Here is a 14,585-nt window from a genome sequence, read left to right on the forward strand (position 1 = left end):
ATGACATTGGTTCTTATGGAAATAAATGGGAATTTTTCAAATATAAAGTGAGAGAATATTCAATTGATTCTGGTAAAAGAATATATAAGAAACAAAAAGAATCAGAAAGACAACTGATGAATGATATTAATGAGTGTTGTAAAATTAATGTGTTATCTGATAGGAATAAAGAAGAACTGATTCAGTTACAATCTGCTGGGGGACCTCTCTGGATGCACTGAGCCCTTCTCTATCTGCCTTTATATTATATATATATATATATATATATATATATATATGTATACATATATATACCATTGTTTCATTGCATCCACTCTGCTTCTCCCTGTGTCCTTTCTCCAAGTGTCCCTGGTCCCAGAGCTGGATGCTTCAGATCTGTGGTTGCTGTCCCACCAACTGGCCTAGTCTTTGTCATGTCCACTGTGGGATGCTGCATATGGGTTCTATTAGCGCGATCTTTTTCCAATAAAAAAGATGCACAGGCTTTCGGTTCAGGAAGGTTCAGTCAGACGCGCCCAGCGCTGTCCATGAAACACACAAATCCAAACGTTCCAGACCAAAATTTCCATTTTCATAAATCCACTTATTCCATGATCAAAAACGACAAAAAAGAGAATCTGCTTACCAGCAGCGGCAATCCAAACCAGCCAAATAACAAAAAGAACAACGCTTACCTACATCAGCGCCAGCGGTCTTAAACTGTGCGGCTGCCGAGAACAAAAAGCTTTCCGGCCCCGTGTGACCACCCACTTATATCCAGGTGCTGCAGTCACCTGGACATAATGAGTGGGCGGGCACATAGCCACATCAACGACAAAAATAACAACACAAACAAAAAGTTCTATAAGGTTAATATTAACTCAGAATAAAAAAGCTTTCTACTTAACTTACTACTAAATCAGATTATACACAAATTACCGATTGCACAAATTACATAAATTTTGGCTCCAACAGGTTCGCAAAGTGTCTTGAGACAAGTTGACCTGTAACTGGAGCTATATAAATAAAATTTAATCTAACTGAACTGAATTGAATCCTGTGTTCTGATGTGTGATCTATGTGTAACCCTGTGATAGACTGTTACCTGTCCAGGTGTCCTTCAGGTGGCCTTCACCCTCAGTCAGCTGGGATAGACTCCAGCCCCCCGTGACCCTAAAGAGGATTAAGTGATGTATAGATAATAGATAGATGGGTGTATATTAAGAACTGCAAAATGGTTGAAATAAATTAGATAAATAATAAATAGATAATAATAATAATAAATAAATAAATAAATAAAAGTCAGATTTCCCCAATTCATTGAATTACAGATAATACAGTATCTAGTACATTAACAAAACAAAAAATACATTAACTTACACATTGACTGTAAAAAAAAAGGGCCAAAACTCTACATATTGTCTACATAAAAAAATCTGAAAAATGGTATTTCCTTCTTTTGCAATTTGTGACTGCAACTTTACACTGTTAAACTATATTCAAATCAGCTAAAAATAGAATTTGGTCATTAATCATTTTCCCAGTTTTAACAGTTTTTGAACATTTCCGTATTTTACCATTTTTTAACATAGTTTTTGAAATTTTCTTTTTTACCATTTTTTCCCACTGTACACTTCAGCAAAGATAGTTCTTTAAGTTTAGCATAATACACTTTAAAGATTAAAGCCACAACTTTTTAAAAACTAATAACACACGACACAATTCCAGTTTGTTGGAGATGGCAGTGAAGAGCTGTTTTCCTATTCTGATGTGGTTGCAGTGGTACAAACCAAAGCTGTGGATGTTGTTTCCTTGTGTTTAGGGAGCTCACTGATGACATCACATATCAATCAAAGCCATCCTTCATTCTCATTGGTTGTTGACTGAAATGCGTTACCTCAGAGTTGAGGTTAGTTTTACTCTATATCCGTTTCTTGTCACCAGCGGTTCTTTCATATATGCTAAATTTTGCCAAATTTCTTTGACAGTCCATCGTATCTGGTCACTATTCTGTTGTGGTTGTCTTTCCATTTGTTCAGGCATTAACTTGGTCCAGTTGTTTGGTTTATCCAGATAATAGTCCTGGTGTTCGCACGTAGCAAATGATAATGTGTCGGTAACTAAATGGCATTAATGGCAGGTCTTTCAAGAGTCTCTGAGAAGAAGCCATGATAATTTGAAATCCATTTTGTTCTTACTTGTGTGATATTAATAGTGCATTGTTACTCTAGCAGCTCGGTTTTGGACTCCCTTCAACTTCCGTCTGTATGGCTACAGGCCAAACATCTGAGCACAAAGTGGGTTAGAAGTGTTTCTGCTGCTCCCCATTGTTTTTTTTAAATATTATCAAGGAAAAATTATGATTTGAAATGACACCCAACTGCCTCATTTATGGCCTTCCTGCTCCAATAGCTTCAACAGGTTTCATTACGGATTGCAGACTAACCAAAAAGCATATTGGGCAAATTTATGTATATATGCCTTTTCCAGTTCCTTGTTTAAGATATCAGTGGAAACAGATGTGTGGGTTACCTCGAGAAGCTAATGTGTGTTTAGAACTCATGCATACTGAGCACACTGGATAACAGTGTTTGTCTGAGATGGACGTCCATTGCAATGGTTTCAGCTTCTATGGAGTGTAGCTCTGGCCCCAGACATAACAGCGAGAAAGAGAGGGGGAAAGAATTGCACGTCACAACATGCTTGTCCAAACACATAAATCAGTTGGACAAGGGCAAACAAGAAGCATCTGGCTGTAACATATTAGCTGAACTCCAGGTGCTCTGCTTTAAAACTAACACAAACACAAGAAGGATCGCCATAACTGGTTCGACTGAGCACACAAACACAAGCTACACTAAGCAGCTTTAACTCTTGTTGTAAGATGATGCAATGCAAACGGTTCCCCTTCTTCTGCACCTCAACTGCATTACTCGAAGTTTACTGTGATACATCACACATCTCAGGAGTTTGCAAATTGAATTTCGTGGCACAAACAAATGAATAGAAAGGAAAATGTGAGTGGAAGAAAGAAATCCAAACGGGTAAAGCTGAACAATGTGCATGCAAAAACAGTTTACAATAAACAGTCCAAGTCCAAGTCAAGAATTGTAAAAACATTGGCATAGATGACAGATTAAAGGAAAAAAAATAACCAATTTAATAAGTTTTTCAAACATAGAAAGGTACTGGGCCACTGGCTGCTGCTGGAACAGCTTCAGTTCTCTTTAGCATTAATTCTCCAAGTCTCTGGAACTCTGGAGGGAAAAACAACAGTCTCCCAAAAGATAAGGTAATGATGGTGGAAAATTTCACACATATCAGTCTAACATGTCCCACAGGTGTTCATTTGTCACTTGGGTTTATGTGTACTGATTGTGTAAATGTGGCACCCAGGACTTATAGACTATTAAAAAGACACCCCCAATATTTTTTTATGTTTAATAATACATTGTTTATGCTGTTTAAATCGTTGATCACTCACCCACATTCACCTGTTTGTGTTAAAGTAATTTCTGGTGTAATAACGAGTTTCGCCAGTAGCTGGCAGTAGTGGATAAACAGACTGACCATGCGAGCACACGCGAAGAAGCTCAGTTCAGCCAAGCTGTCTGCCGTTGGTCTATGGAATAAGATTACTGTCAAAAGTATTCATCCACGATTCTAACCATTCGTATTCGTAATGTTAAACATTTGTATGTTAATAAAAAATGTGTACACAAAATTCTGCTGTCATATGCATGAGTTTGATAAATTAAGGGTTAGGATTGTTTTTACGAGTATGAACCTAAAAGTTGTGAGTGCAACTCTAATTTCTACGACTACGAAGTCTTCCCTGTGAGGACGAATTCAAGTTTATGGGTACGAGTAGAAAAATACTGGAATGACGTCACATAGGTCACAGGGGAAGGTAATCGAACACAGATTGCTCCAAACGCGCATGCGCCATTTATAAAGAGTAGACGCCGGGTGGACCCGGTGGACCTACCGGGGCAGGTGACGCCTCACAGGTCAAGTAAATAACACATCCAACTTCTTGTAATTTATTTATTTCATGAAACTGTACTGTTTTAATTGATATACAGTTTATGGTCGAAAGACGGTACTGCTTAGCTTGCACGCTAACGAGCCGGGCCGGTGACACATTAGCCTTCTAATGCAAGGAGGCTAATGAGGAGGCTAAGGAGGCTTAATAACAAAACAAACATAATTTGAGATTATGAATCGTGGCAATTGGCGTATGAATCAGCCCATTGTACAGCCTAAATTGCTGTAAATTAAGTCCAGTTTTAGTTCTTTGCAAACTCAGACACGTGCATTAGTTTAGTTTACAATGAATCTGGCGGAGTTCGGTAAAGTTGGAAAGATATTCACAGATTCGGACTTCCGGCATCAATAACTCATGAGATATATGTTGTCAAAACATGAACGATGCCTCTTTCAAATCGTTGTAAGGTAGACAATGTGCTACAAGGCCAATTTTATCAAAAGTCGCTGTATTTCAAGCTACAGAAATAACATTGGCGTCTATGAGCAGCCGGCGGTGCAACGAGTTAACAGGGACCGTCTGCAAATAGCAAAACCGCTGCAACAGCGAAAAGAGACACTGCACATTTATTCAATAACTTTACTCTTGTACCCTGTAGAGCCACTAAAATCACTGGAGCCATGAATCGGCTGCGGCTGGTCAAACTACAACTCTTTGTTTGGTGCTAAATGAAAAATTGAATTTTAAGGATTTTGCTATTTGCAGACGGTCCCTGTTAACTCGTTGCACCGCCGGCTGCTCATAGACGCCAATGTTATTTCTGTAGCTTGAAATACAGCGACTTTTGATAAAATTGGCCTTGTAGCACATTGTCTACCTTACAACGATTTGAAAGAGGCATCGTTCATGTTTTGACAACATATATCTCATGAGTTATTGATGCCGGAAGTCCGAATCTGTGAATATCTTTCCAACTTTACCGAACTCCGCCAGATTCATTGTAAACTAAACTAATGCACGTGTCTGAGTTTGCAAAGAACTAAAACTGGACTTAATTTACAGCAATTTAGGCTGTACAATGGGCTGATTCATACGCCAATTGCCACGATTCATAATCTCAAATTATGTTTGTTTTGTTATTAAGCCTCCTTAGCCTCCTCATTAGCCTCCTTGCATTAGAAGGCTAATGTGTCACCGGCCCGGCTCGTTAGCGTGCAAGCTAAGCAGTACCGTCTTTCGTCCATAAACTGTATATCAATTAAAACAGTACAGTTTCATGAAATAAATAAATTACAAGAAGTTGGATGTGTTATTTACTTGACCTGTGAGGCGTCACCTGCCCCGGTAGGTCCACCGGGTCCACCCGGCGTCTACTCTTTATAAATGGCGCATGCGCGTTTGGAGCAATCTGTGTTCGATTACCTTCCCCTGTGACCTATGTGACGTCATTCCAGTATTTTTCTACTCGTACCCATAAACTTGAATTCGTCCTCACAGGGAAGACTTCGTAGTCGTAGAAATTAGAGTTGCACTCACAACTTTTAGGTTCATACTCGTAAAAACAATCCTAACCCTTAATTTATCAAACTCATGCATATGACAGCAGAATTTTGTGTACACATTTTTTATTAACATACAAACGTTTAACATTACGAATACGAATGGTTAGAATTGTGGATGAATACTTTTGACAGTAATCTTACTCCATATTGGTCAAGCAGAGAAACCACTACTGACACAAAACTGTTATTTTCTGTGATTACAGGTGAGTTGAGTGCACAAGCATTGTATAGTGAACATCATAAGACGTTTTTGCATGTTCAGGTTAAAGTTTGATGTGTCTAAAGTAGATTTGATCATCTTTATGAGTGTTTAAAGTTGTCCCGAACTGGCGCTGGCTTAACGCTAACTCGTTAGCATCTCCGCTGCCTTATGGATAAACGTTAGGCAACTTTTCTGTTTGTAAATGATTTGTTATCTGGTGTAAATGACATCTATATTTGAGAAACATGTCCAGTACTGCAAATAGTTACAAAAAGACTGAAGTTGTGAATTTATTGGTATTTGCCAAGTTCATTGTTTTCCATGTATTTCTGTTTGAAAACAAAATGTAACAGAGATGTGTAAATCACTGTGGAATTACTAAAGGATCGTCAGCTTAGTAATAAGTAAAGAAGAAGCTCAGTTCAGCCAAGCTGTCTGCTGTTGGTCAAGCAGAGAAACCACTACTGACACAAAACTGTTATTTTCTGTGATTACAGAATAAAGTCTGTTACACAAAAGTCAGATGCATCTGTTATTACGAGTGTAACATAAATACTCTACAGCAACTCTTGTGTTGACTTGTCAAAGGGCGAAGAGTCATGTGAGGCTGATGGCCATCAGGTTACACAACCTCTGTTGTAACACCAGTCAAAACTTAACTGTTAAACTGCAGGGACTTAGCTGCTAGATAATACTACAAAATGAATGTAGTTGATGACCAAATTGAGAAAAAGCATTTATTCATACTTATATATGTTTAGTTAATCGATTTTGTGTTTGATGCCCCCTTTTTTTGTCTATTTCATGCTGCAAGGATGCCCCTGTATTATCTTTAGTAAATGCTGACATGAAAACACACTGAAACATTTCATGGAAAGTATTCTTCAGTAGTATTTTTGTAGACAGTCCTGCAAAGATACACACGTACAAGTAAATATACAACTACTACAGCATCAGTATAGGATTGTCGTAGCGACACTGTTGATCGCGATTCTCATTTCGCTAGTGTACATGTTTACATGAGTGTAGGGTTACTGATCTTGCCCATGAAGAGGATGCTCCTAGTGGACCTCTCCATGATAAAAACCAAGAAGGGCCGGTCAATTGTGACTGATGGCGGCAACATCAGATAGATCAGTTCAGCGATGCTGATGGCTGCTGCCTCTGTTCCCATCTCGGTGACACTCAGCGAAGTCCTGTGGGAAACCTTTGGAAGACAAAGCAAGGGGAGATCAGAGCAAATTTGTTGTTGTTCCACAAAAATCTCCCCTTAAAAATGAACCCCTACCTTTGAGACTTTGCTCTTGGTCTCATTCGATATCCCAGAGAAATCAGCATTGTCCTCAAAGGCATTGGTTATGCCCAATTCTTTCAATGTGTCTCTCAGGCAGGCACAAACAGAGATGGAAAATTTTGGCAAATACAAGTCAATATACCTGAAAAAAACAAAGAACATTATTGGTATCCAAGAGTGAAATTACTGCTTCTGTCTTCAAGTTAAACCATGAACACATTCAAGCAGGGTTCTCCTGGCCTTTCCTCTCTCCCTGCAGGAAGGCGATTTGGGCCTGTAATTCAACCCGCTCCACCTCCCATTGTGCTCTTTCTACTTCGAAACGGGCCCATTCGTGCTGCAGGAAGTGCAAGGTCCCCCGGATACTGTGCTGTACCCTCACCGCCTCCCCAGCATTGCCATCAGGCGGTGGTCCTTTCCCACCCCCAGTTAAAAAGGGTTGTTATTGTTGTTGAAGTGAAAATATGTCAACAATTCCTCAATCATTACAAGAAGTACATTGCTCTCTGTCTCCAACACACTGTATCTACAACCAGGTAGCTGGATTTAAAAGTGAATGTGATTCCTCTTACTCCTCAGAGACTGAGTTTCGCCAGTGCCTGAGGTGTTCCTTGCTGATGAATCCCTCCACCTCCTTCATCTTGCCTTCATCAGGCAGAACAATCATCATGGAGGTGGTTCCTTTGTACGGCAGCATGATGATGGTAGTGTGGTTGTCAGCATCATGGTAGATGTTGTAGTATCCTGTTCTTTTCATCATGTCCACCTGAACTTTGGTGGTGTCATCCACGTGGAAGTCTGCCTTGTGTGTTACGTCTTTGTTGAAGGGCTTCTCCCATTCTCCTGTATGAGACAGTGGAGAGTGGATGATGACAGTAATGTAAATATGTCAAAAGAAATTATATTGCAGTTTGCTTCCCAACCTTCATGCATCATGTTCAGGTCATTCCAGCTGACTTATTTTTCATGTATTTGTGTCCTACCCTCTTGGTAAACTACACATTAAGGCACAGACTTTCAACTTGCTTCTTACCTTTAAAGTAGACATAGTTAATGAGCATCATAACCATGTCCTTGTCCAAGTCCTTCACCATATCTTTGATTCTGTCATGGGTTTTATTACTAATGTACGCATTGATCTCGGCTACAGCCTCAGCAGGTTTGGCTAAGTCAACATTGAAGATATCGCCGGAGTAGTAATGTTTGATTTCTTTCAAGAAACTCTCCAAAGGATTGAAACCAGCGCGTAATGCAACAGCGTTACCAACATCCAGTTTCTGGTTCTCCTGGCTGTGGCCAAGCATGTGGAAAAGATTCTCATAGCCTTCATTGACCTGACTCTGGTTTAAGGCGCCATAGCCCAAAATGGAGAACAGCTGGCTGTGGGTGTCACCACCAGCCCCTGTAGACACCATAGACAGGGCAGTGGAGATACCCAGTGGTGAGTAAAAGATGTTCTTTCCAGCATCAGTCTTGGCATTCAGGTTTCTGTACAGGGCAAAAGCAAAGTCAGCATTGGGACGGGACAGCTTGTGGCAGCTCATCTTGCCCTCATGGCTGTTTCCAGAGCCATGGTTGTGGCGGTGGTGGTGGTGATCTGCCAAGGCTCCAGCCAGCAGCAGTGCTGCCAGGACACAATTAGCAAAGATCCCATGCATATTTATAACCTGTTAATATGAAAAGAAAAAACAGAAGGAGTGAACTGTAATTGGAGTTTAACCATGATTGGCTCAAAGCAAGAAAAGTACAGGGTGAAATAAAATGACAGCAGCTATTTTAGAATGTTGTACGTAATGAAAATAATAAAAGAAGCAGTCACTAAAATCTCACTACATCATTTATCATGTTAACAGTAAAATAAAACGCATCAGCTACAATCTAAACTGTGATTTAGTTCTCAGATTGAAGTCCAAGTGGTTAGAATTTATACAAAAAGTCAGCATTTTTCAATGATGTTGATGCTTACCGATAAGGTCCTCTTTGGTGCAGGTTGGCAGAAACTTCATCATTATATCAAGCAGGCCAAAGAGAGTCAGCTGACAGTTTCTGTTAAACATTAATGAGGATGAGCCTTTACTGTCCGATGCCAACTTCTGACTGGCCTTCACTTATACAACACAACTCAGTCAACACAACCAAGGTAAAGACCTGTGAGTGAGTCATATTTGTAGTAAGACAGTTGTACACAGTCATCATAGAAGTACAAATATATTTGAGAAAACAGCAGCTATCAGGAGAATTTGATGAAGACATGAAGCACCTCATTCTAATCATTTAGAATAGCTGACACACCCTAATGAAGATGAAGTGGTGTTTAGATAACAGATGGATGGATTCTTCTCATTTCAGGTGAACTTTAACCGACAACCTCAAAGACCAACATTTCTGTTTATTTATGACTGATCTGTTATCTTACTGAGCAAACTGTCTTCTATTAATCATTTCAGTAAATGGCTAAAAATCACAAAAACATCTTTGCAGTCTGGTCTGACTTCACTCAATTCATAAGTTGTTAAAACCTGTTGTAATGTTCAATGTAGCAAAGGGTTCTCTTCTTCTAAGACCAGTAATAAGTCTTGATTTTACTCCCATGTGGATGAACACATGGACACCACAGTTATGTAGTTGTTGTTACTAAAGTTGTGCTACACTTTGCACATCTGCAAATGTGTGGGGGTCAGTTAGGGTCCATGTACATTTCATCATCTGCCCAAGTCTGAGCGAGAACTGGTCACTGTCAGTGTAAAAGTCTCACAGAGTTTGACTTATCTAAAGATATAAGGCTAACAAGAACCTACAATTACAATTTCTTTTCAGCTCACTCATACACTTTTCAGATATTTTAATGCAAGTTAAAGTACCTGTTGTAATTTGTCTATGTGATAGTGTTCTTAACGACAAAGTCTGACCATGTCCTGTGTTATCAGTCACTTGAGAAAGAAACATTTTTCTCGTTTTCATTCAATTTCGCACCAATGTATAATAAATCTAAATGCAGTTGTCGCTTTCGTTTGTGTTCCTATTGAAGCTAGCTGAGCAGTCTCTGTGACTGAAGCTCCGGCCACCCGTACCCCAACATTAAACCTTCACTAAAACTGACTTCGATCTTTTCCTGTGATCATCCTGACAACCCTAACCCTAACATGTCATGTTTACATGAAAACACATTGAAACATTTCATAGAAAGTGTTCTTTAATAGTATTCTTGTTGACTGTCCAGCAAAGATGCACACGTACAAGTAAATATACAACTACTACAGCATCAGTATAGGATTGTCGTAGCGACACCGTTGATTGCGATTCTCATTTCGCGAGTGTACACGTGTTTACATGAGTGTAGGGTTATTGATCTTGCCCATGAAGAGGATGCTCCTAGCGGAATTCTCCATGACAAAAACCAAGAAGGGCCGGTCAATTCTGACTGATGGTGGCAAGCTCAGTCGGATCATCTCAGAGATGCTGCCAGCTGCTGCCTCTGTTCCCATCTCGGTGACACTCAGCGAAGCCTTGTGAGAAACCTGTGGAAGACACAGCAAAGGGGAGCTCAATGCTAATTTGCTGTTATTCCATAAAAATCTCACCCTAAAAATAAACCCCTACCTTTGAGACTTTGATCTCGGTCTCATCTGATATCCCAGAGAAATCAGCATTGTCCTCAAAGGCTTTGGTTATGCCCAATTCCTTCAATGTGTCTCGCAGGGAGGCATCAACAGAGATGGAAAATTTTGGCAAATACAAATCAATATACCTGAAAAAACAAAGAACATTAGTGGTGTCAGACAGGGAAATTACTGTTTCTGTCTTCAAGTTAAACCATGAAAACATCCAAGTAAATTCAATTTATCTGATGCCCTCAACAATTCCTCAATCATTAGGTCATTCAGGTTATATTTATCTCATTCAGTGACTCCATTATGTTCTCACATCATAAACTACATACACACCATGGCATTCCTGTGAAAGACGTACATTGCTCACTCTGTCTCCAACACACTATCTACAACCAGGTAGGTGGATTCAAAAGTGAATATGATTCCTCTTACCACTCAGAGACTGAGTTTCGCCAGTGCCTGAGGTGTTCCTTACTGATGAATCCCTCCACCTCCTTCATCTTGCCTTCATCAGGCAGAACAATCATCATGGAGGTGGTTCCTTTATACGGTAGCATGATGATGGTAGTGTGGTTGTCAGCATCATGGTAGATGTTGTAGTCTCCTGTTCTTGTCATCATGTCCACCTGAACTTTGGTGGTGTCGTCCACGTGGAAGTCTGCCTTGTGTGTTACGTCTTTATTGAGGGGCTTCTCCCATTCTCCTGTATGAGACAGCGGAGAGGGGATGATGACAGTAATGTAAATAACATTGACTGTATATAAAGATGGACGTAGCATCTGACTCCAAAATTGAAGCCCACCCGGAAGTGTCAAAAACTTGGAATATCACGCCGTCCGCTAGGGTTGGCTCCAAAAAGCTTTTGCTCCATAGACCCCAATTTATTTTTGAAAAAATAAAGTTTGATGGACTGATTTTCTACAGCTCAGGATTTTTTTCCCGTGAGTTTTCATGGTCAAAATGAGAGATCAGGTGGCCGATCTTAAAATAAATCAATACTGAATTTTAAATAAATCGTTAAAGTTGGCGGAGCCAGGGGGCGTGGCTATACTTGATTGACAGTCCCATTGACTGGTCCTGCCCCGAGCTGCTCTCCGGTCCAGCCTGTTTGATGATGCTTTTTACGTCACTGGCTCCAAACAAATCCAAAATAGCGACCAGGAAGTAGCAAAATCCGGGCTTCATTTTCTCGGCGTTGAAACCAACGGGTGACGTCACGGTTAGTTCACGCCTGGTAAATATGTCAGAACAAATTATATTGCAGTTTGCTTCCCAACCTTCATGCATCATGTTCAGGTCATTCCAGGTGACTTATTTTTCATGTGTTTGTGTCCTACCCTCTTGGTTAACTACACATTAAGGCACAGACTTTCGACTTGCTTCTTACCTTTAAAGTAGACATAGTTAATGAGCATCATAACCATGCTCTGGTCCAAGTCCTTCACCATATCTTTGATTCTGTCATGGGTTTTATTACTAATGTACGCATTGATCTCGGCTACAGCCTCAGCAGGTTTGGCTAAGTCAACATTGAAGATATCGCCGGAGTAGTAATGTTTGATTTCTTTCAAGAAACTCTCCAAAGGATTGAAACCAGCGCACAATGCAACAGCGTTACCAACATCCAGTTTCTGGTTCTCCTGGCTGTGGCCAAGCATGTGGAAAAGATTCTCATAGCCTTCATTGACCTGACTCTGGCCGTAGCCCAAAGTGGAGAACAGCTGGCTGTGGGTGTCACCACCAGCTCCTGTAGACACCGTGGACAGGGCAGTGGAGATGCCCAGCGGTGAGTAAAAGATGTTCTTTCCAGCATCAGTCTTGGCATTCAGGTTTCTGTACAGGGCAAAGGCAAAGTCAGCATTGGGACGGGACAGCTTGTGGCAGCTCATCTCGTCCTCATGGCTGTGTCCAGAGCCATGGTTGTGTTGGTGCTGGTGGTGGTCTGCCAGGGCTCCAGCCAGCAGCAGTGCTGCTAGGACACAATTGGCAAAGATCCCATACATATTTATAACCTGTTAATATGAAAAGAAAAACAGAAGGAGTGAACTGTAATTGGAGTTTAACCATGATTGGCTCAAAGCAAGAAAAGTACAGAGTGAAATAAAATGACAGCAGCTATTTTACAATGTTGTATGTAATGAAAATAATAAAAGAAGCAGTCACTGAAATCTCACTACATCATTCATCATGTTAACAGTAAAATAAAACACATCAGCTACAATCTAAACTGTGATTTAGTTCTCAGATTGAAGTCCAAGTGGTTAGAATTTATACAAACATTCAGCATATTTCAATGATGCTGATGCTTACCAATAACATCCTCCTGGTGCAGGTTGGCAGAAACTTCATCATTATATTAAGCAGGCCAATGAGAGTCAGCTGACAGTTTTGTAGAAAATTATTTATCAGCTGTTGAAGTTGAACAAATAAGTCTATTGAGAATCACAAGTTGTCTGTGTTTTATTTGAAGCTGCAAAGTACAAACTCACACAGAGTGCTCAGCAGTCTATAGGAAGTGTTTTTTTGTGCAGCGTGTGAGGTGCCTATCTGTTGATGTGGTAGTCAACCTTCTGCTTCTCTTCCTGGTCTGTTATGGTGGGTGGTGACTTGGCACATCACTTGTTGGGGCAGGGCTTCCACCTTACGGTTACTGGTGGTGTGGCCAGTTGTTGCATGGCAACAATGGAGGAGACAGTGTCTGTGTCTGTGTGAGGAAGTTCAATGACAGGAAGTTGTCAGTGAGGTGTCTGAGAACGTGCAGCTGCTTTAGCAGCAGCGTCAGCAGCAGCATTTCCTATTGAGATCAGAACACTTACAGACAGCAATGGCAGAGGGCAACAAAACTGCATCCAAGAGGGCAGCGACAAGGGTGTGATTCAGAATGGGCTTGCCATCAGATTTCAGGAATGACCTGTATTTCTAGAGGGTGCCAAAGTCGTGTACAACACCAAAGGCAAAAGCTCACATCATCATGGACAATCCCTCTCATCCACTGCATGACAATGTGGGGTCTTTAAGCAGCTCCTTCATCAGCAGACTGAGACATCCACCCTGCAAGAAGGAGCGCTATCACAGGTCATTCATTCCATCTGTTGTAAGACTTTATATCATCAGCATCACTGGCTGATGTTAACATAAACACAACAATTCCTTGCACTACTGGCATTTTTTGCACTTTCACATTTATTCCACAAGTCACTTTTTGCTAATGTCATTTATTTATAGTTAGTAATACTCTATTCATTTTCATTCTTGTATATATTATTGTTATAATTATTTTTTAACTATATATTGCTGCTGTAACTAGGGAAATTTCATCTGACATGGGGAGTAATAAAGGATTATCTTATCTATCTTATCTTAACATGACAAGATGTGATTTCAAATGCGGGGTGGGCTACGAAAGATGCGAGAGGTAAATTCATTCATTATAAAATTGTGCATCGATATTATTTTACACCCCTGTAATTGTTCAAAATGGGATTAATCCAGGACAATAAGTGTTGGAAATGCACTAAAGAAGAAGGTACATTTCTTCATGCTATATGGGACTATTCAAAGGTGCTACCTTGCTGGAAGATGATACTGAAAAAACTGGAGGAGTGGCTTAAATTATCTCTACCAGAATCACCTCAGCTATGTCTGTTAGGAGATACGTCTATTATACCATCAAGCCTGTGTAAGGCAGAGCTTAGACTGATTTTAACAGGCTGTATGGTCGGGGCCAGAATCATTTTACAGAACTGTAAGAGCCCATGGAAGCCAGAATTTGCGGAATGGCTTAAGCTTATGACACAGAGAGTTGCTTCTGAGAATATGATCGCCAGGGTAAACAATGTCCCAAGTAAAATTACTTTCTGGCTCACATTAGTGATGCATAACATCTCTATGAGATGTAAAACTGATACATGACTGCTGCCCTTTTGTTTTGTTTTTTTGTTTTTGTTTT

The 14,585-nt window shown here is 40.3% G+C and overlaps 3 protein-coding genes across 6 annotated transcripts in view; all 3 read right to left on the reverse strand.

The window, feature by feature from the left end:
* The window catches only part of LOC110967925 (NACHT, LRR and PYD domains-containing protein 12-like), a 246,638-nt gene that overhangs the window by 41,492 nt on the left and 190,561 nt on the right, over nt 1–14,585 (reverse strand). The window lies entirely within an intron of this gene.
* LOC110972165 (alpha-1-antitrypsin homolog) lies at nt 6,009–8,692 on the reverse strand. Its single transcript, XM_051941920.1, has 4 exons — nt 8,059–8,692; nt 7,598–7,868; nt 7,020–7,167; nt 6,009–6,938 (listed from the first exon to the last, which is right to left on the reverse strand). The coding sequence occupies exons 1-4, from the start codon at nt 8,681–8,683 to the stop codon at nt 6,747–6,749; spliced, it is 1,236 nt and encodes a 411-aa protein (XP_051797880.1). The 5' UTR covers nt 8,684–8,692; the 3' UTR covers nt 6,009–6,746.
* LOC127531795 (alpha-1-antitrypsin homolog) lies at nt 10,201–12,639 on the reverse strand. The gene is made up of 4 exons (XM_051941922.1): nt 12,024–12,639; nt 11,069–11,339; nt 10,626–10,773; nt 10,201–10,543 (listed from the first exon to the last, which is right to left on the reverse strand). The coding sequence occupies exons 1-4, from the start codon at nt 12,637–12,639 to the stop codon at nt 10,352–10,354; spliced, it is 1,227 nt and encodes a 408-aa protein (XP_051797882.1). The 3' UTR covers nt 10,201–10,351.

The sequence above is a fragment of the Acanthochromis polyacanthus genome, chromosome 22 (genome assembly GCF_021347895.1).
Source record: "Acanthochromis polyacanthus isolate Apoly-LR-REF ecotype Palm Island chromosome 22, KAUST_Apoly_ChrSc, whole genome shotgun sequence".
Lineage (NCBI taxonomy): Eukaryota > Metazoa > Chordata > Actinopteri > Pomacentridae > Acanthochromis > Acanthochromis polyacanthus.